The sequence below is a fragment of the Mustelus asterias genome, chromosome 4 (assembly GCF_964213995.1).
Source record: "Mustelus asterias chromosome 4, sMusAst1.hap1.1, whole genome shotgun sequence".
In the NCBI taxonomy this organism is placed as follows: Eukaryota; Metazoa; Chordata; class Chondrichthyes; order Carcharhiniformes; family Triakidae; genus Mustelus; species Mustelus asterias.
Window position 1 is genome coordinate 152,003,906 of NC_135804.1, and position 23,379 is coordinate 152,027,284.

Sequence of the window (23,379 nt, forward strand, 5' to 3'; positions counted from 1 at the left end):
TCATCTGCAAATTTGCTGATAACACCAGTTACACCTTCTTCCAAATCATTTATATATATCACAAATAGCAGAGGTCCCAGTACAGAGCCCTGCAGAACACCACTGGTCACAGACCTCCAGCCGGAAAAAGACCCTTCGACCACTACCCTCTGTCTCCTGTGGCCAAGCCCGTTCTCTACCCATCTAGCCACCTCTCCTTGTATCCCATGAGCCTTAACCTTCTTAACCAACCTGCCATGAGGGACTTTGTCAAATGCCTTACTGAAATCCATATAGACGACATCCACGGCCCTTCCTTCGTCAACCGTTTTTGTCACTTTCTCAAAAAACTCCACCAAATTTGTAAGGCACGACCTCCCTCTTACAAAACCATGCTGTCTGTCACTAATGAGATTGTTCCATTCTAAATGCACATACATCCTGTCTCTAAGAATCCTCTCCAACAACTTCCCTACTACGGACGTCAAGCTCACTGGCCTATAATTACCCGGGTTATCCCTGCTACCCTTCTTAAATAACGGTCCGGCATTCGCTATCCTCCAATCCTCAGGGACCTCACCTGTGTCCAATGAAGAGACAAAGATTTCAGTCAGAGGCCCAGCAATTACATCTCTCGTCTCTCTGAGCAGTCGAGGATAGATGCCATCAGGCCCTGGGGATTTGTCAGTTTTAATGTGACCTAAAAAACCTAACACTTCCTCCCTTGTAATGGAGATTCTCTCTAACGGGTCAACACCTCCCTCTGAGACACTGCCAGTCAACAAGTCCCTCTCCTTTGTGAATACCGATGCAAAGTATTCATTTAGGATCTCCCCTATTCCCTTGGGTTCTAAGCATAATTCCCCTCCTTTGTCCCTGAGAGGTCTGACTTTTTCCCTGACAACTCTTTTGTTCCTAACATATGAATAAAATGCCTTAGGATCCTCCTTAATCCTGTCTGCCAAGAACATTTCGTGACCTCTTTTTGCCCTTCTAACTCCCCGTTTGAGTTCTTTCCTACTCTCTCTGTATTCCTCCAGAGCTGCATCTGTTTTCAGTTGCCTGGACCTAATGTACGCCTCTTTTTTCTTTTTGATCAGATCCTCAATTTCCCTGGTTATCCACGGCTCTCGAATCCTACCTTTCCTATCCTTCCTTTTTACAGGCACATGCCTGTCCTGCAGCCTTATCAACTGTTCCTTAAAAGACTCCCACATGCCAGACTTGGACTTACCCCCGAACAGCCTCTCCCAATCAACATCCACCAATTCCTGCTTAATCCGGCTATAGTTAGCCTTCCCCCAATTTAGCACCCTACCCTTAGGACAACACTCGTCCTTGTCCATTACTATCCTAAAGTTAACAGAGTTGTGGTCACTATTTGCCACATGTTCCCCTACCGAAACTTTGACGACCTGACCGGGCTCATTTCCCAGAACTAGATCCAGTATAGCCCCCTCTCTAGTTGGGCTATCTACATACTGTTCCAAAGAACCTTCCAGTACGCATTTTACAAATTCTCCCCATCCAGACCCCCAGCCTTAAGCACTTTCCAGTCTATACCAGGGAAATTGAAGTCTCCCACTACAACAGCCCTATTTTTTCTGCACGTATCCAGAATCTCCTGACATATCCGTTCCTCCACTTCCCGTGGGCTGTTGGGTGGCCTGTAGTATGCCCCCAGCATAGTGACTGCACCCTTCCTGTTCCTGAGCTCCACCCTCAGCGACTCATTACATGACCGCTCTAAATTGTCCACCCTCTGTAATATGTTGCCTAACTAATATCGCTACTCCCCCACCTCAGCTTCCCACTGCTTGCTGCTCCTCCAATCACAGACTGTCTCTGTCCTACATTTTTCTGCCGATAAACTCATTAGTGAATACACAGGAGAGAAACAAGCTGAGTGGAGGAACAGCTCCTGAAACACTATCACTTCCGCTTACATGTATTTTGAATATTGATTGGTGGGTCAAATGGAACCTGTTGACTGGCCTGACCTAGAAAGGCAAGGGCAACAGATACATGAGAATGGGGTGGCACGGCGGCTAGCACTGCTGTCTCACAGCGCCAGGGTCCAGGCTCGATTTCCGACTTGGGTCACTGTTTGTGCGAAGTTTGTACGTTCACCCCGTGTCAGCATGGGTTTCCTCCGGGTGCTCCAGTTTCCTACCACAGTCGGAAAGACGTGCTGGTTAGGTTGATTGGCCAGGCTAAATTCTCCCTCAGTGTACCTGAACAGGCGCCGGAGTGTGGCGACTAGGGGATTATCACAGTAACTTCATTGCAGTGTTAATGTAAGCCTACTTGTGACACTAATAAATAAACTTTAAACTTCAATGACCACCGTCAAGTTCCCCTTCAAGTCACTCACCAGGGGAATTGCCATGTTGGAGTTGTATAGAACTTTGGTGAGGCCACAGCTAGAGTATTGTGTGCAGTTCTGGTCACCACACCACAGAAGGATGTGATTGTACTGGAGAGGGTGCAGAGGAGATTCACCAGGATGCTGCCTGGGATGGAACATTTAAGTTATGAAGAGAGGTTGGATAGGCTTGGGTTGTTTTCGTTGGAGCAGAGAAGACTGAGGAGCAAACTGGTCAACGTGTACAAGATTATGAGGTACATGGACAGAGTAGATAAGGAACAGCTGTTCCCCTTAGTTGAAGGGTCAGTTACGAGGGGGCATAGGTTCAAAGTGAGGGGCAGGAGGTTTAGGGGGGATGTGAGGAAAAACATTTTTACCCAGAAGGTGGTGACGGTCTGGAATGCACTGCCTGGGAGGGTGGTAGAGGCAGGTTGCCTCACATCCTTTATAAAGTACCTGGATGAGCACTTGGCACAACATAACATTCAAAGCTATGGGCCAAGTGCTGGTAGATGGGATTGGGTAGGTAGGACGGGTGTTTCTCACACGTCAGTGCAGTCTTGATGGGCCGAAGGGCTTCTTCTGCACTGTGTGATTCTATGATCCTGACTTGGAAATATATCGCTGTTACTTCACTGTCGCTGGAACCATCTTTCTAACAGCACTGTGGGTGTACCTACACCACAGGGACTGCAGCGGTTCAAGAATGCAGCTCATCACCACCTTCTCAAGGGGCAATTAAGGATGGGCAATAAATGCTCACATCTTCCCCCATGTTCTTGTGTGTGTGTGTTGTGTGTGTGTTGAGTGTGTGTGAGAGTGAGTGAGTGAGTGTGCGTGCAGCAGACGATGTACAGCTGCAGTAATTCATATACACGTTCACTTGTGTACACACTTGTGAGCTGTTTGACAGGAATTACAGAACACAGGTACAATTTGTCCTGTTATTGAGTGTGGTTTGAAGACACAGAGATATCACTGAGGGAGACAGATTAACTCATCAAAGCTCATTCTCACGTAAACCTGCAGAGAAAAGTAGTACATTCTGAAAGAGGTTCAGGAACAGTGAGTACTATACAGAGTGAAGTTACTGAGCTGGCTGCTCACCAGGTGCCAAGTTCTGGCAATTGTGAGGAATCCGAGGACAGCATGTTTGTGGTTCCTTGGAAAAGTCGCTTTGGTTGGCTTTCAGATTCCATCTCACCTGGAATTGCAAATAAAGATTAATCATTGGAGCTGCAGACATTGTTTTTTCCTGCAAAATAGTGTTGGTTATGGCTTAGTGGGTAGCACTCTCACCTGAATCAGAAAATTAAGAGTTCAAGACCTCCAGAAACTGGAGGGAAAAGTCCAGGCTGATATTCCCAGGGCAGCACTGAGAAGCAGTGTTGGAGATGCCAGCAGTCAGCTACGCTGTTAAACCCAGACCCCACCTGCCCTACAAGGTGGGTGCAGCACTACCTTAGCAACATTTCAGTGAAGAGCAGGGGAGTTCTTCCTTGTGTCCTGCCCAATATTTATCCCTCAATCAACATCCGCAAAACAGATTATCTGGTGATTATCAGATTGCTTTGTATGGGAGTTTACTTTGTGCAAACTGGCTGCTCCATTTCCTACATTGTAACAGCAACTGCACTTCAAAAGGACATCATTGGCATTGGGATGTGCTGACATCACAATGATGCTGCAGGCCTCTGCGTAACACTGACTCAGTCAATGTTGTTTTGCTGTAACATTGGTTATAAACTAGAGATATAAAAGCCATTTAATACTGTGGCGTGTAATATGAAGACACATGGTTTGCTGCCATTTCCCAGCACTGATGGAATCAGTGCACCACTGCTAGAGACCTGTTATGTTGTCCTCTTGCAAAGTACAGTAGTCCAAGACCCTGGTGCCTGCTTCCAGCGTGGGAGGGAGGGGGGAGGGGAGAGGGTGTCACCTTTACCCCCACTCCTACTCTGATGCCCTGGAGTTTCTTCAGCTGCTTGCTGCACTGGCTAACATCTGCCACAGGATGGAGCTGGCGAGTGCAATTTACTTTACATTAATTCTGTATTTCTTCTATATTTTCAAATTTGTTTTATTTTAAAGATTAATATATGAATGTAGACATCTATTAATATATAGTATTTCAAGTTATAACATTTTAGTTGTAATGGGAAAAACTGATTTGCTTAAAGTGGTTTCATTTAAAATTGCATTTTTCAGGAACCACAACTTCAAACAAAGAAAAACTGTAACTGCAAGTTTTGTTTTTCAATGGGCCAATGTAGGAAGATGCAATGTGACAAGCCACAATTGCAGCGTGAATGAAAGGCTACTTTTTAAAAAACCCTCTCGGGATGTTAGCATTGCTGGTAAAGTGAGAATTTTTACCCATCCTGAATTCCCTCTGAGGAGGAACCACAACAGTCCATGTGATGTAGGTACACCCACAGTGCTGTTAGGAGTGCAGTTCCAGGATTTTGATCCAGCGACAGTGAAGGAACGGTGACATAGTTCCAAGTCGGGATGGTGTGCGCCTTGGAGGGCAACTTGCATGTGGTAATATTCCCATGCGTCTGCGACCTTTGCCTTTCTAGGCGAGAGAGGTCACGGGTTTGGGAGTTGTTGAACAATAAATTGCTGCACTGTATCCAGCAAATGGTACACACTGTCACCATGCCGTCAGTGTGGAGGGACTGAATGTTTGTGGATGGGATACCAATCAAGTGGGTTGCTTTGCCCTGGATGGCGTTTTTCTTAAGTGTTGTTGGAGCTGCAGATGGAAAGTATTTCATCTCCTGACTTGTGCCTTGTAGATGGTGGACAGGCTTTGGGGAGTCAGGAAGTGAGTTCTCTCCAAAGAATTCCCAGCCTCTGACCGGCCCTTTTGAAAAGCTCCCATTATTTCTGTCCTACCCAAGTTATTTCTCAGCTTTATCATTCCTGATCTGTATCCAAACCACTGCCATATCTTGATTTGATCATCTCTCTTTATTAAACTAATGTAATCTTTAATTAACAAAGACACCCTTCCACATTTTCCCAGCTTCCTGTCCTTCCGAAAAATCACCCACCTTTTAATATACAGGTGATGCACATCATCCTACTATCATGTCCCTGTAATGGCTATTCGTGTAAATTGAGATAAACAATCTGTTTTGTATTGAAAACTTTTGAATTGAGATACAGAGCCTTAAGTTTTATCCTCTTATGCTTTTTGTAATCTCTAGCCTGATCTGCTGATTTATTCTCAGATTTGTATTCTTCTGTCCTTTCCTGCCACTGTTTGTTTATCATTTCTCATATTAGGCCTGTTTCTGTGCTGCAATGTTCTATTAATGTCTTTCTCGCTTTCCTTGTCTCTAATCTTTGTTTTACCACATTTGACCCCTCTCTACCTCCCTAGTTTTGCAGCTCGAAAAAGCACTGGTTTCAGCACACTCAGGTGTAGACCATCCCAATAATACAATAATAGAACACAGAACATAGAACAGTACAGCACAGAACAGGCCTTCGGCCCTCGATGTTGTGCCGATATTTGTCCGAAACCAAGATCAAGCTATCCCACTCCCTATCATCCTGGTGTGCTCCATGTGCCTATCCAATAACCACTTGAAAGTTCCTAAAGTGTCCGACTCCACTATCACAGCAGGCAGTCCATTCCACACCCCAACCACTCTCTGAGTAAAGAACCTACCTCGGACATCCCTCCTATATCTCCCACCATGAACCTTATAGTTATGCCCCCTAGTAACAGCTACATCCACCCAAGGAAATAGTCTCTGAACGTCCACTTTATCTATCCCCCTCATCATCTTATAAACCTCTATTAAGTCGCCTCTCATCCTCTATTAGTTTAATAAAGAGAGATGATCATCGCTCTAAAGAGAAAAGCCCTAGCTCCCTCAACCTTTCCTCATAAGACCTACCCTCCAAACCAGGCAGCATCCTGGTAAATCTCCTTTGCACTCTTTCCAATGCTTCCACGTCCTTCTTATAGTGAGGTGACCAGAACTGCACACAATATTCCAAATGTGGTCTCACCAAGGTCCTGTAGAGTTGCAGCATAACCCCACGGCTCTTAAACTCAAACCCCCTGTTAATAAACGCTAACACACTATAGGCCTTCTTCACGGCTCTATCCACTTGAGTGGAAACCTTCAGAGATCTGGATATGAACCCCAAGATCTCTCTGTTCCTCCACATTCCTCAGAACCCTGCCGTTGACCCTGTAATCCGCATTTAAATTTGTCCTCCCAAAATGAATCACCTCGCACTTATCAGGGTTAAATTCCATCTGCCATTTTTCGGCCCAGCTCTGCATCCTATCAATGTCTCTTTGCAGCCTACAACAGCCCTCCACCTCACTCACTACACCAATCTTGGTGTCATCAGCAAATTTACTGATCCACCCTTCAGCCCCCTCCTCCAAGTCATTGATAAAAATCACAAATAGCAGAGGACCCAGCACTGATCCCTGTGGTACACCGCTGGTAACTGGTCCCCAGTCTGAAAATTTTCCATCCACCACCACCCTCTGTCTTCTATGAGATAGCCAGTTATTTATCCAATCAGCCAAATTTCCCTCTATCCCACACTTCCTTACTTTCTTCATGAGCCGACCATGGGGAACCTTATCAAACGCTAAAATCCATGTATATGACATCAACTGCTCTACCTTCATCTACACACTTAGTTACCTCCTCAAAGAATTCAATCAAATTTGTGAGGCAAGACTTCCCCTTCACAAATCCGTGTTGACTATCCCGGATTAAGCTGCATCTTTCCAAATGGTCATAAATTCTATCCCTCAGGACCTTTTCCATTAACTTATCGACCACTGAAGAAAGACTAACCGGCCCATAATTGCCAGGGTCATTCCTATTTCCTTTCTTGAACAGAGGAACAACATTCGCCACTCTCCAGTCCTCTGGCACTATCCCTGTGGACTGTGAGGACCCAAAGATCAAAGCCAAAGGCTCTGCAATCTCATCCCTTGCCTCCCAAAGAATCCTAGGATATATCCCATCTGGCCCAGGGGACTTATCGACCCTCAGGCTTTTCAAAATTGCTAATACATCTTCCCTCAGAACATCTACCTCCTCTAGCCTATCAGCCTGTATCTCACACTCATCCTCAAAAACATGGCCCCTCTCCTTGGTGAACACTGAAGAAAAGTATTCATGCATCACCTCTCCTATCTCTTCTTTCTTTTTTTTTAGTTGTGCATGGAGTCCGAAGAGATAATAATAATAGAGACTCATCTCCAAACTCCCGTGGCCTGGGGCTCGGCTCCTCCCTTTGTGACTGGATTCTGAACTTCCAAACACACAGACCACAATCAGTAATGATAGGCAACAACACCTCCTCAACATCGGTGCCCCACAAGGCTGTGTTCTCAGCCCCCTACTATACTCCTGATACACCTATGACTGTGCGGCCAAATTCCCCTTCAATTCGATTTTCAAGTTTGCTGACGACACCACCGTAGTGGGTCAGATCTCAAACAATAATGAGACAGAGTACAGGAATGAGATAGAGAATCTGGTGAACTGGTGCAGCGACAATAATGTCTCCCTCAATGTCAACAAAACAAAGGAAATAGTCATCAACTTCAGGAAGCGTAGAGGAGAACATGCCCCTGTCTACATCAATGGGGACAAAGTAGAAAGGGTCGAGACCTTCAAGCCTTTAAGTGTCCAGATCACCAACAACCTGTCCTGGCCCCTCCATGCTGACACTATAGTTAAGAAAACGCACCAATGCCTCTATTTTCATCAGGAGACTAAGGAAATTTGACATGTCGGCTATGACTCTCACCAACTTCTACAGATGCACCATAGAAATCATTCTTTCTGGTTGTATCACAGCTTGGTACGGTTCTTGCTCCTGACCAAGACCACAAGAAACTATAAAGGGTCATGAATGAAGCCCAGTCCATCACTCAAACCAGCCTCCCATCCATTGACTCTGTCTACACTTCCCGCTGCCTCAGCAAAGCAGCCAGCATAATCAAGGACCCCACGCACCCCGGACATTCTCTCTTCCACCTTCTTCCTTCGGGAAAAAGATAGAAAAGTCTGAGGTCACGTACCAACCAACTCAAAAACAGCTTCTTCCCTGCTGCTGTCAGACTTTTGAATGGACCTACCTCACACTCAGTTGATATTTCTCTCCACCCTAGCTATGACTGTAACACTACATTCTGCACTCTCGTTTCCTTCCCTATGTACGGTGTGCTTTGTCTATATAGCATGCAAGAAACAATACTTTTCACTGTATACTAGTACATGTGACAATAATAAATCAAATTAAGTCAAATTAAATCAGATTCCACTTTCCCCAGCACTGATGCCTGTGCCCCACAAACCAGCAATCTCTTCTCCCATACTAGTCTTTGAGGCACTCATTCACCTCTAGTCTTATTTGCCCTATGCTAATTTGGATGTGGCTCAGGTAATAATCCAGAGATTAATACTTTTGCGGTTCTGTTTAATTTGGTGCCAAACTGCTCATACTGACTACCTAGACTGTCTTTCCTCGTTCACCTATATCATTGGTACCTAGACGAATCAGGACTACTGGATCCTCCCTCTCCCACTGCAAGTTCCTGTCCATCTCTGAGCAGGTATCCTGAACCCTGCATTGTGCAGGCATACAGTCTCAAGACTCTCACTACAGAGAGCAATGTCAATCCCCTCCCAATACTGTCCACTATTATAGCTGCTGGTAAGATGTCTCCCCTGGTTGGGGATTCTAGGAACTGGGAACAAAATTTCAAAGTAAGGAGGAAGCCACATAGGACCAAGATGAGGGGAAATGTTTTTACTCAGAGGGTTGTTAATCTTTAGAATTCTCTACCAGAGGCTGTGGAAGCTCAGGGGGAGAACACAGGTTCAGGATATTGAATTGGATGATCAGCCATGATCAAAATAAATGGCGCAGCAGGCTCAAAGGGCTGAATGGCCTCCTCCTGCTTCTGGATGACACAAAGATTGGCCTTGTGGTTAACAGCGAGGTTGAGTGTCTTGGGCTACAAGAAGATATTGACAGAATGGTCAAATGGGCAGATAAGTGGCAGATGAAATTTAACCCTGAAAAGTGTGAGGTGATTCACTTTGAAAGGAGTAATTTGACAAGAGAGTGTATCACTAGCCACAGCTGGAGCACTGTGTGCAGGTCTGGTCACCACATTATCGGAAGGATATGATTGCACTGGAGGAGTTGCAGAGGAGATTCACCAGGATGCTGCCTGGGATGGAACATTTAAGTTATGAAGAGAGGATGGATAGGTTTGGTTGTTTTCATTGGAGCAGGAAAGACTGAGGGGCGACCTGATCGAGGTGTTCAAGATTATGAGAAACATGGACAGAGTGGATAAGGAGCAGCTATTCCCCTTAGTTGAAGGGTCAGTCACAAGGGGACATAGGTTCAAGGTGAGGGGCAGGAGGTTTAGGGGAGTTGTGAGGAAAAGCTTTTTTACCCAGAGGGTGGTGACGGTCTGGATTGCGCTGCCTGGGAGGGTGGTGGGAGTGGGTTGCCTCACATTCATTAAAAAGTATCTGGATGAGCACTTGGCACATCTTAACATTCAGGGCTATGGGCCAAGTGCTGGCAGATGGGATTATGTGGGAGTTCAGGTGTTTCTAATGTGTTGGTGCGGACTGGATGGACCGAAGGGCCTCTTCTGCGCTGTGTGATTCTATGATTCTAGTTTCTCAGTGTTTGAATACGTTTAAAGCAGAGCTTGACAGGTTTCTAAATACCAGTGACAAAGGGGTATGGGGGTAGTGTGGGAAAAAAGGCATTGAAGTGGATAATCAGCCATCAACATATTAAATGGTGTTGCAGGATCGATGGGCTGAATGGCCTACTCCTATGTTTACTCTCACTGGAAATGTCTGGAAGTTCTGTAGCACGAATGCTACTTGCCAGTTATCAGCCCAAGGCTGAATGCTATCTGGGTCTTGTTGCTTGTGGACACAGACTGCTTCATCATTTGAGTTCTGTGTTTGCATTATTTGTATGTGCTCTTTGCACCTCACCAAGACAACTCATTGAATTATTTTGAAGATTTGGCACTCAGGTTTGCACATAGTGAGATCCCGCAAAACAGTAATGAAAGAAAGGATTATTTAATGGATTTTTCTGCTGTCAGTCGAAGAATAAATGCTGACCAGGAAGTTGCTCTTCACTGGTCCCATTGCATCTGCTTCATTCAACCTATCAAATCAAAAGACTTTCCTCAAAAGGTGGCACAATAGTTAGCACTGCTGCCTCACAGTGCCAGGGACCCGGGATCAATTCTCGGCTTGGGTCACAGTCTGTGTAAAGTTTGCAGGTTCTCCCCATGTCTGCGTGGGTTTCCTCCGGGTGCTCCGGTTTCCTCCCACAGTTCAAAGAAGTGTGGGTTAGGTGGATTGGCCATGCTACATTGCCCCTTAGTATCAGGGGGACTAGCTAGGGTAAATGCATGGGGTTATGGGAATAGGGCCAGGGTGGGATTGTGGCTGGTGCAGACTCGATGGGCACTGTAGGGATTCTATGAAGGTGTCCGATTGGATTCCAAACCTAGGTGTTGGGAGTGGGGTTTGAACCCGTGACTTTTTAACCCAGAAACGATAATTGTACTTTTCATGGCACCTTGATAGAACAAAGTTTAAAGTTTATTAGTGTCACAAGTAGGCTTACATTAACACTGCAATGACGTTACTGTGAAAATCCCCTAGTCGCCACACTCCGGCGCCTGTTCAGGTACACCGAGGGAGAATTTAGCATGGCCAATCCGCCTAACTAGCACGTCTTTTGGACTGTGGGAGGAAACCAGAGCACCCGGAGGAAACCCACGCAGACACGGGGAGAACGTGCAGACACCACACAGACAGTGACCCAAGGCCAGGAATTGAACCTGGGTCCCTGGAGCTGTGAGACAGCAGTGCTAACCACTGTGCCACCGTGCTGCCCATTTAATACGATCATCTTGTTTAAAAGTAAAAATGATATTTGGTTGATTATGTGGTTACCTTTTCTTTTCAAAGGCCCCAGTGCACTCGGTCTGATACAGTTGATCGGGCTCTGGCTCCTCCTACTGGAATCACAATGGACATTAATAAAACTCTCGTCAACAATTTCAAAATTCCTTTCTTAACCAATGGCAGGAACAAAACCAAGTTTGCAAAAACTCAGTTTGCAGGTGCAGCAGGTGATCAAGAAGGCAAATGCAATGTTGGCCTTTATCGCGAAGGGGATGGAGTATAAAAGCAGGGAGGTCTTGCTGCAATTGTACAAGGTACTGGTGAGGCCGCAACTGGAGTGCTGTGTGCAATTTTGGTCCCCTTATTTGCGAAAGGATGTATTGGCCTTGGAGGGAGTACAGAGAAGGTTCACCAGGTTGATACCGGAGATGAGGGGGTTAGCTTATGAGGAGAGATTGAGTAGATTGGGCCTGTACTCGTTGGAGTTTAGAAGGCTGGGGGGAGATCTTATAGAGACATATAAGATAATGAAGGGGCTCGACAGGGTAGAGGCAGAGAGATTCTTTCCACTTAGAAAGGAAACAAGAACTAGAGGACACAGCCTCAAAATAAGGGGGAGTCCGTTTAGGACAGAGTTGAGGAGGAACTTCTTCTCTCAGAGGGTAGTGAATCTCTGGAATTCTCTGCCCCTTGAAGCAGTGGAGGCTACTTCGTTAAATAATGTTAAGTCACAGGTAGATAGATTTCTGATCAATAAGGGAATTAAAGGTTATGGTTATTGTTTAAAAAAGGTTCCAAAAGAAATCCGGGAAATTATTGGCCAGTAAGTTTGACGTCGGTGGTGGGCAAGTTATTGGAAGGTGTGATAAGGGATAGGATCTACAAATATTTGGATAGACAGGGACTTATTAGGGAGAGTCAACATGGCTTTGTGCGTGGTAGGTCATGTTTGACCAATCTATTAGAGTTTTTCGAGGAGGTTACCAGGAAGGTGGATGAAGGGAAGGCGATGGATGTTGTCTACCTGGATTTCAGCAAGGCCTTTGACAAGGTCCCTCATGGGAGGTTAGTTAGGAAGGTTCAATCGCTAAGTATACATGGGGAGGTAGTAAATTGGATTAGGCACTGGCTCAATGGAAGAAGCCAGAGAGTGGTTGTGGAGGATTGCTTCTCTGAGTGGAGGCCTGTGACTAGTGGTGTGCCGCAGGGATCGGTGTTGGGTCCATTGTTGTTTGTCTTCTATATCAATGATCTGGATGATAATGTGGTAAATTGGATCAGCAAGTTTGCTGATGATACAAAGATTGGAGGTGTAGTGGACAGTGAGGAAGGTTTTCAAAGCTTGCAGAGGGATTTGGACCAACTAGAAAAATGGCAAATGGAATTTAACGCAGACAAGTGTGAGATATTGCACTTTGGAAGGACAAACCAAAGTAGAACGTACAGGGTAAATGGTAGGACTCTGAAGAGTGCAGTTGAACAGAGGGATCTGGGAATACGGGTACAGAATTCCCTAAAAGTGACGTCACAGGTGGATAGGGTCGTAAAGAGTGCCTTTGGTACATTGGCCTGCACTTGGACCAAATCCCTCCACACTCCTCTCATCCATGAACCCATCCAAGTTTTTCTTAAATGTTAAAAGTGACCCCGCATTTACCACTTTATCCGGCAGCTCATTCCACATTCCCACCACTCTCTGCGTGAAGAAGCCCCCCCTAATATTCCCTTTAAACTTTTCTCCTTTCACCCTTAACCCATGCCCTCTGGTTTTTTTCTCCCCTAGCCTCAGTGGAAAAAGTCTGCTTGCATTCACTCTATCTATACCCATCAAAATCTTATACACCTCTATCAAATCTCCCCTCAATCTTCTACGCTCCAGGGAATAAAGTCCCAACCTATTCAATCTCTCTCTGTAACTCAGCTTCTCAAGTCCCGGCAACATCCTTGTGAACCTTCTCTGCACTCTTTCAACCTTATTTACATCCTTCCTGTAACTAGGTGACCAAAACTGTACACAATACTGTAAATTCGGCCTCACCAATGCCTTATATAACCTTACCATAACACTCCTCAGAAGCCAGAGGGTGGTTGTAGAGAGTTGTTTTTCAAACTGGAGGCCTGTGACCAGCAGTGTGCCTCAGGGATCAGTGCTGGGCCCACTGTTATTTGTCATTTATATTAATGATTTGGATGAGAATACAGGGGGCATGGTTAGTAAGTTTGCAGATGACACCAAGATTGGTGGCATAGTGGACATTGAAGAAAGTTATCTCCAATTGCAATAGGATCTTGATCAACTGGGCCAGTAGGCTGACGAATGGCAGATGGAGTTTAATTTAGACAAATGCGAGGTGATGCATTTTGGTAGATTAACTGAGTAAGTCCTGCCCTGGTTCAATGGTAGGGCATTGGGGAGAGTTACAGAACAAAGAACAAAGAACAGTACGGCACAGGAAACAGGCCTTTCGGCCCTCTAAGCCTGTGCCGCTCCTTGGTCCAACTAGACCATTCGTTTGTATCCCTCCATTGTGGCAGATGGACTTCAACCCGGATAAGTGTGTGGTGATCCATTTTGGCAGATCCAATGGGATGAAGCAGCAGTATAATATGAAGGGTACCATTCTTAGCAGTGTAGAGGATCAGAAGGACCTTGGGGTCCGGGTCCATAGGACTCTTAAATCGGCCTCGCAAGTGGAGGATGCGGTCAAGAAGGCGTACGGCGTACTGGCCTTCATTAATCGAGGGATTGAGTTTAGGAGTCGGGAGATAATGCTGCAGCTTTATAGGACCCTGGTTAGACCCCACTTGGAGTACTGCGCGCAGTTCTGGTCACCTCATTACAGGAAAGATGTTGAAGCCATTGAAAGGGTGCAGAGGAGATTTACAAGGATGTTGCCTGGATTGGGGGGCATGCCTTATGAGGATAGGTTGAGGGAGCTTGGTCTCTTCTCCCTGGAGAGACGAAGGATGAGAGGTGACCTGATAGAGGTTTACAAGATGTTGAGAGGTCTGGATAGGGTAGACTCCCAGAGGCTATTTCCAAGGGCTGAAATGGTTGCTACGAGAGGACACAGGTTTAAGGTGCTGGGGGGTAGGTACAGAGGAGATGTCAGGGGTAAGTTTTTCACTCAGAGGGTGGTGGGTGAGTGGAATCGGCTGACGTCGGTGGTGGTGGAGGCAAACTCGTTGGGGTCTTTTAAGAGACTTCTGGATGAGTACATGGGATTTAATGGGATTGAGGGCTATAGATAGGCCTAGAGGTGGGGATGTGATCGGCGCAACTTGTGGGCCGAAGGGCCTGTTTGTGCTGTGGCTTTCTATGTTCTATGTTCTATTCCCAGACTGCTCATGTGACTATCCAGGTAAGTCTTAAACGATGCCAGCGTGTCTGCCTCCACCACCCTACTTGGAAGCGCATTCCAGGCCCCCACCACTCTCTGTGTAAAAAACGTCCCTCTGATATCTGAGTTATACCTCGCCCCTCTCACCTTGAGCCCGTGACCCCTCGTGATCGTCACCTCCGACCTGGGAAAAAGCTTCCCACTGTTCACCCTATCTATACCCTTCATAATTTTGTACACCTCTATTAGGTCTCCCCTCATTCTCCGTCGTTCCAGGGAGGACAAGCCCAGTTTACCCAATCTCTCTTCATAGCCAAGACCCTCCATACCAGGCAACATCCTGGTAAATTTAGGGTTTCTAGGGAGATCTAGGGGTACATGTTCATAGCTCCTTGAAAGTGGAGTCACAGGTGGACAGAGTGGTGAAGAAGGCATTCGGCATGCTTGGTTTCATCGGTCAGAACATTGAATACAGGAGTTGGGATGTCTTAGTGAAGTTGTACAAGACATTGATAAGGCCACACTTGGAGTACTGTGTGTAATTCTGCTCATCCTATTATAGAAAGGATGTTATTAAACTAGAAAGAGTGCAGAAAAGATTTACTAGGATGCGACCGGGACTCGGTGGATTGAGTTATAAGGAGAGGCTGAATAGACTGGGACTTTTTTCTCTGGAGCGTAGGAGGCTGAGGGGTGACCTTATAGAGGTCTATAAAATAATGAGGGGCATAGACAAGGTAGATAGTCAATATCTTTTCCCAAAGGTAGGGGAGTCTAAAACTAGAGCGCATAGGTTTACGGTGAGACGGGAGAGATACAAAAGTGTCCAGAGGGGCAATTTTTTCACACAGAGTGTGGTGAGTGTCTGGAACAAGCTGCCAGAGGTAGTAGTAGAGGCGCATACAATTTTATCTTTTAAAAAGCATTTAGGTAGTTACATGGGTACGATGGGTATCGAGGGATATGGGCCAAATGCAGGCAATTGGAATTAGCTTAGGGGTTTTAAAAAAAAAGGGCGGCATGGACAGTTGGGCCGAAGGACCTGTTTCCATGCTGTAAACCTCTATGACTCTATGTTCAAAAGTAGGGATGGATAAACCCAGCAAATAGAAACCAGTCAGTCCAATGGCAGTGGGAGAAACTTTGAGGGACTGGAGTCCAAGACTAAACTAATTGCCATTTCAAAAGTAAGGGCAAGTAAATGAAAATCAGAGCAGATTTTTAAAGGCAAATAGTGTCTGACTATTGAAATCTTTGATGAAGTTATAAAGAGGGCTGAGGGGGGTGGCGCACTTGATGCTCGGTATGTGTTTGACAAAATATCAGATAAGAGGCTTGTTAACAATTTTTTTTTTAAACCATGGATTAATGGGACAGTGGTAACTTGGATACAAAATTGTCTAAGAAAACAGGGAATAATGATGAAGGGCAGAGTAAAGGGAGGAATAAACTAGATGGGCCGATAGGCCTTTTCTGCACTGTACAACTCCATGACCATTTCTTCCCTCATCCTGTTTTCATTCTGCAGACAGCCTCTCCACTCACGCTGTTTTTTTCTTCAATCCCCCCGACTGTTTCTCCGCTTGCGCTGTTACCAATTCCCAACTGCTCGAATGCTGTTTTCAATCTTACAACTGTCTATCCACTCACACTGTTTTCAATCTCCTGACTGCCTCTCCCAACACAAGAAATAGAAGCAGGAGTGGCCATCAGGCCCTGCCAGCCTGCCCTGCCATTCAATACAGTCATAGATTAGCTGAGGGGTTTAAAAAAAATGGCGGCATGGACAAGTTGGGCCAAAGGGCCTGTTTCCATGCTGTAAACCTCTATGACTCATAGCTGATCGATATCCGGCCTCAAATCCTTTCCTGTGACATTTCCCCATAGTCCTCTATTCCTCGATCTATCAAATATTTATCCACCTCCACTTTAAATAAAATTTTAAAGTTTATTTATGAGTCACAAGTAGGTTTACATTCACACTGCAATGAAGTTACTGTGAAAATACTTCTAATGATCCAGCCTTCACCACCCAATGGGGCAGAGAATTCCAGAGATTCACCGCCCTCTGAGAGAAGAAATTTCTATGCACCTCAGTTTTAAATGACCAGCCCTTTACCTTGTAGCTCTGTCCCCTTGTACGGGACTCTCCCACTAGTGAAAACATCTCACTATCTGCGCTATCAAGCTCCCTCAGGATCTTATTTGTTTAAATAAAGTCACCCCTCACTCTTCTAAACTCCAAGGAATACAGAGCCAGACTATTCAATCTCTCTTCATCATAGAATCGCCACAGTGCAGAAAGAGGGTATTCGGCCCATCAAGTCTGCACCGACTCATACCCAGGCTTACCACGCAACCCCACATATTTACCCTACTAATCCCCCAAACATATGCAAACTCCACACAAACAGTGACCCAAGGCCAGAATTGAACGCGGGTCCCTGGCGCTGTGAGGCAGTAGTGTTAACCTAGATAGGACAACCATGGCATCCCAGCAATTAGCCTGATGAATCTATTTTGAATTGCCTCCAATGTTACAATATCCTTTTTTAGGTAAGGGGACCAAAACTACACGCAGTATTCCAGGTGAGACCTCACTAAGAACCTGTACAATTGCAACATAGAATCACACAGCTCAGAACAGGCCCTTCGGCCCATCGAGTCTGCACCAACACACAAGAAAAACCTGACCTCCCACCTAATCCCATTTATCTGCACTTCGCCCATATTCTTGAATGTTATGATGTCCCAAGTGCTCATCCAGGTACTTTTTAAAGGATGTGAGGCAACCCGCCTTTACTACCCTCCCAAGCAGAGCATTCCAGATCATCACCACCCTCTGGGTAAAAAATGTTTTCCTCAAATCCCTCCCTAAACCCCCTGGCCCTCACCTTGAACCTATGTCTCCTCATGACTGACCCTTCAACTAAGGGGAAGCTGTTCCTTATCCACTCTGTCCATGTTTCTCATAACTTGTACACCTCGATCAGGTCGCCCCTCGATCTTCACTGCTCCAACGAAAATAACCCAAGCCTATCCAACCTCTCTCCATAACTTAAATGATCCATCCAGGCAGCATCCTGGTGAATCTCCTCCAATGCAATTACATCCTTCCCATAATGTGGCGACCAGAACTGCACACAGTACTTCAGCTGTGGCCTCACCAAAGTTCTATACAACTCCAACATGACTTCCCTTTGTAATCTTTGCCTCAATTGATAAAGGCAAGTGTCCCATATGCCTTTTTCACCACCCAATTAACATAGAGTCATAGAGGTCTACAGCATGGAAACAGGCCCTTCGGCCCAACTTGTCCATGCCGCAGTTTTTTTTTAAAACCCCTAAGCTCATCCCAATTGCCCGCATTTGGCCCATATCCCTCAATACCCATCTTATCCATGTAACTATCTAAATGCTTTTTAAAAGACAAAATTGGACCCGCCTCTACTACTACCTCTGGCAGCTTGTTCCAGACACTCACAACCCTCTGTGTGAAACAATTGCCCCGCTGGACACTTTTGTATCTCTCCACTCTCACCTTAAACCTATGCCCTCTAGTTTTAGATTCCCCTACATTTGGGAAAAGATATTGACTATCTAGCTGATCTGTGCCCCTCATTATTTTATAAACCTCTATAAGATCACCCCTCAGCCTTTTACCTTCCAGAGAAAAAAGTTCCAGTCTATCCAGCCTCTCCTTATAACTCAATCCATCAAGTCCTGGTAGCATCCTAGTAAATCTTTTCTGTACTCTTTCTAGTTTAATTATATCCTTTCTATAATGTGACCAGAATTGCACACAGTATTTCAAGTGTGGCCTTAGCAATGTCTTGTACAACTTCAACAAGACATTCCAACTCCTGTATTCAATGTTCTGACCGATGAAACCAAGCATGCCGAATGCCTTCTTCACCACTCTGTCCACCTGTGACTCCACATTCAAGGAGCTATGAACACGTACCCCTTAACTCTCCCCAACACAAAGAACAAAGAACAGTACAGCACAGGAAACAGGCCCTTCGGCCCTCCAAGCCTGTGCCGCTCCTTGGTCCAACTAGACCAATCGTTTGTATCCCTCCATTCCCAGGCTGCTCATGTGACTATCCAGGTAAGTCTTAAACGATGTCAGCGTGCCTGCCTCCACCACCGTACTTGGCAGCGCATTCCAGGCCCCCACCACCCTCTGTGTAAAAAACATCCCTCTGATATCTGAGTTATACTTCGCCCCTCTCACCTTGAGCCCGTGACCCCTCGTGAACGTCACTTCTGATCTGGGAAAAAGCTTCCCACCGTTCACCCTATCTATTCCCTTCATGATCCTGTACATCTCTATTAGATCTTCCCTCATTCTCCATCTTTCCAAGGAGAACAACCCCAGTTTACCCAATCTCTCCTCATAGCTAAGACCCTCCATACCAGGCAACATCCTGGTAAACCTACTCTGCACTCTAACGCCTCCACGTCCTTCTGGTAGTGCGGCGACCAGAACTGGACACAGTACTCCAAATGTGGCCTAACCAGCGTTCTATACAGTTGCATCATCAGACTCCAGCTTTTATACTCTATACCCCGTCCTATAAAGGCAAGCATACCATATGCCTTCTTCACCACCTTCTCCACCTGTGTTGCCACCTTCAAGGATTTGTGGACTTGCACACCTAGGTCCCTCTGTGTTTCTATACTCCTGATGACTCTGCCATTTATTGTATAACTCCTCCCTCCATTATTTCTTCCAAAATGCATCACTTCGCATTTATCCGGATTAAACTCCATCTGCCACCTCTCCGCCCAATTTTCCAGCCTATTTATATCCTGCTGTATTGCCCGACAATGCTCTTCCCTATCCGCAAGTCCAGCCATCTTCATGTCATCCGCAAACTTGCTGATAACACCAGTTACACCTTCTTCCAAATCATTTATATATATCACAAATAGCAGAGGCCCCAGTACAGAGCCCTGCGGAACACCACTGGTGACAGACCTCCAGCCGGAAAAAGACCCTTCGACCACTACCCTCTGTCTCCTATGGCCAAGCCAGTTCTCCACCCATCTAGCCACTTCTCCTTGTATCCCATGAGCCTTAACCTTCTTAACCAACCTGCCATGTGGGACTTTGTCAAATGCCTTACTGAAATCCATATAGATGACATCCACGGCCCTTCCTTCATCAACCGTTTTTGTCACTTCCTCAAAAAACTCCACCAAATTTGTAAGGCACGACCTCCCTCTTACAAAACCATGCTGTCTGTCACTAATGAGATTGTTCCGTTCTAAATGCACATACATCCTGTCTCTAAGAATCCTCTCCAACAACTTCCCTACCACGGACGTCAAGTTCACCGGCCTATAACTTCCTGGATTATCCCTGCTACCCTTCTTAAACAACGGGACCACATTCGCTATCCTCCAATCCTCAGGGACCTCACCCGTGTCCAAAGAAGCGACAAAGATTTCCGTCAGAGGCCCAGCAATTTCATCTCTCGTCTCCCTGAGCAGTCGAGGATAGATGCCATCAGGCCCTGGGGCTTTGTCAGTTTTAATGTTCCCTAAAAAACCTAACACTTCCTCTCTTGTAATGGAGATTTTCTCTAACGGGTCAACACCTCCCTCCGAGACACTCCCGGTTAACACGCCCCTCTCCTTCGTGAATACCGATGCAAAGTATTCATTTAGGATCTCCCCTATTCCCTTGGGTTCTAAGCATAATTCCCCTCCTTTGTCCCTGAGAGGTCCGATTTTCTCCCTGACAACTCTTTTGTTCCTAACGTATGAATAGAATGCCTTAGGATTCTCCTTAATCCTGCCTGCCAAGAACATCTCGTGACCTCTTTTTGCCCTTCTAACTCCCCGTTTGAGTTCCTCCAGAGCTCCATCTGTTTTCAGTTGCCTGGACTTAACGTACGCCTCCCTTTTCATTTTAATCAGATCCTCAATTTCCCTGGTTATCCACGGCTCTCGAATCCTACCTTTCCTATCTTTCCTTTTTACAGGCACATGCCTATCCTGCAGCCTTATCAATAGTTCCTTAAAAGACTCCCACATGCCAGACGCGGACTTACCCTTGAACATCCTCTCACAATCAACATCCACCAATTCCTGCCTAATCTGGCTATAGTTAGCCTTCCCCCAATTTAGCACCCTGCCCGTAGGACAGCACTCATCCTTGTCCATTACTATCCTAAAGTTAACAGAGTTGTGGTCACTATTTGCCACATGTTCCCCTACGATTAACTGAATAACACCGTACGATTAACTGAATAAGTCCTGCCCTGGTTCAATCTACCAAAATGCATGACCTCGCATTTGTCTAAATTAAACTCCATCTGCCATTCGTCAGCCCACTGGCCCAATTGATCAAGATCCCTTTGCAATTGGAGATAATTTTCTTCACTGTCCACTATGCCACCAATCTTGGTGTCATCTGCAAACTTACTAACCATGCCTCCTATATTCTCATCCAAATCATTAATATAAATGACAAATAACAGTGGACCCAGCACTGATCCCTGAGGCACACCGCTGGTCACAGGCCTCCAGTTTGAAAAATAACCCTCTACAACCACCCTCTGGCTTCTGTCAAGAAGCCAATTTGATTCCATTTAGATACCTCACTCTGGATCCCGTGAGATTTAACCTCATGCAACAACCTACCATGCGGTACATTGTCAAAGGACTGGAGAGTGCCAAATGTTGTTCCTCTGCTTAAGAAAGGGAATAGAAATGACCCTGGTAATTATAGACCGGTTAGTCTTACTTCGGTGGTTGGTAAATTGATGGAAAAGGTCCTTAGGGATGGGATTTACGACCATTTAGAAAGATGCGGATTAATCCGGGATAGTCAGCACGGATTCGTGAAGGGCAAGTCGTGCCTCACAAATTTGATTGAATTTTTTGAGGAGGTAACTAAGTGTGTTGATGAAGGTAGGGCAGTTGATGTCATATACATGGATTTTAGTCCATGTAGACAACATCAACTGCACTGCCCTCATCTACCTTCTTGGTTACCCCTTCAAAAAGCTCAATCAAATTTATGAGACATGATTTTCCACTTACTGAGCCATGCTGACTGTCCCTCATCAGTCCTTGCATCTCTAAATGCACATATGTCTTCAGAGATCCGTGGACAAACATCCCTTGTTCCACAGAACCTCCTAGTGTCCTACCATTCATTGAGTATTTTCTTGTCAAATTACTCCTTCCAAAGGGTTAAATTCCATCTGCCACTTATCTGCCCATTTGACCATTCCATCTATATCTTCCTGTAACCTCACTGTTAACCATCCGTCCAACCTTTATGCCATCCACAAACTTACTAATCTTACCCCCCAAGTCTTCCTGTTTTTTTCTCATAGTTTTTCTCTGTAAATTGAGGGTTACAAGTTAGCAAGGAATGAGCTGAAAAAGGGGCTTAAGAGAGCTAGATGGGGACATGAGAAGTCTTTGGCGGGTTGGATCAAGGAAAACCCCAAGACTTTTTACTCTGATGTGAGGAATAAAAGAATGACCAGGGTGAGGTTAGGGCCGGTCAAGGACAGTAGTGGGAACTTGTGTATGGAGTCAGTAGAGATAGGCGAGGTGATGAATGAATACTTTTCTTCAGTGTTCACCAAGGAGAGGGGCCATGTTTTTGAGGAAGAGAAGGTGTTACAGGCTAATAGGCTGGTGGAAATAGATGTTCGGAGGGAGGATGTACTGGCAGTTTTGAATAAACTGAAGGTTGATAAGTCCCCTGGGCCTGATGAAATATATCCTAGGATTCTTTGGGAGGCAAGGGGTGAGATTGCAGAGCCTTTGGCTTTGATCTTTGGGTCCTCACTGTCCACGGGGATGGTGCCAGAGGACTGGAGAGTGCCAAATGTTGTTCCTCTGCTTAAGAAAGGGAATAGAAATGACCCTGGTAATTATAGACCGGTTAGTCTTACTTCGGTGGTTGGTAAATTGATGGAAAAGGTCCTTAGGGATGGGATTTACGACCATTTAGAAAGATGCGGATTAATCCGGGATAGTCAGCACGGATTCGTGAAGGGCAAGTCGTGCCTCACAAATTTGATAGAATTTTTTGAGGAGGTAACTAAGTGTGTTGATGAAGGTAGGGCAGTTGATGTCATATACATGGATTTTAGTAAGGCGTTTGATAAGGTCCCCCATGGTCGGCTTATGATGAAAGTAAGGAGGTGTGGGATAGAGGGAAAGTTGGCCGATTGGATAGGTAACTGGCTATCTGATCAAAGACAGAGGGTGGTGGTGGATGGAAAATTTTCGGACTGGAGGCAGGTTGCTAGTGGAGTGCCACAGGGATCAGTGCTTGGTCCTCTGCTCTTTGTGAATTTTATTAATGACTTAGAGGAGGGGGCTGAAGGGTGGATCAGTAAATTTGCTGATGACACCAAGATTGGTGGAGTAGTGGATGAGGTGGAGGGCTGTTGTAGGCTGCAAAGAGACATAGATAGGATGCAAAGCTGGGCTGAAAAACGGCAAATGGAGTTTAACCTTGATAAATGTGAGGTGATTCATTTTGGTGGGACTAATTTAAATATGGATTACAGGGTCAAAGGTAGGATTCTGAAGACTGTGGAGGAACAGCGAGATCTTGGGGTCCATATCCACAGATCTCTAAAGGTTGCCACTCAAGTGGATAGAGCTGTGAAGAAGGCCTATAGTGTGTTAGCTTTTATTAACAGGGGGTTGGAGTTTAAGAGCCGTGGGGTTATGCTGCAACTGTACA

General features: G+C 45.7%; 1 protein-coding gene across 4 annotated transcripts in view; it reads right to left on the reverse strand.

Annotated features, from left to right (window-relative positions):
• The window catches only part of pabir2 (PABIR family member 2), an 88,908-nt gene that overhangs the window by 13,910 nt on the left and 51,619 nt on the right, over positions 1 to 23,379 (reverse strand). For 2 of the 4 annotated variants that reach the window (XM_078211959.1, XM_078211961.1), the window contains exons 8-9: positions 11,359 to 11,423; positions 3,455 to 3,551 (exon numbers count right to left, since the gene is read on the reverse strand). In XM_078211959.1, coding sequence (XP_078068085.1) covers positions 3,455 to 3,551; positions 11,359 to 11,423 — 162 coding nt within the window. The remainder of the gene's footprint in view (positions 1 to 3,454; positions 3,552 to 11,358; positions 11,424 to 23,379) is intronic. The other 2 variants (XM_078211962.1, XM_078211960.1) reach the window with 1 other exon arrangement.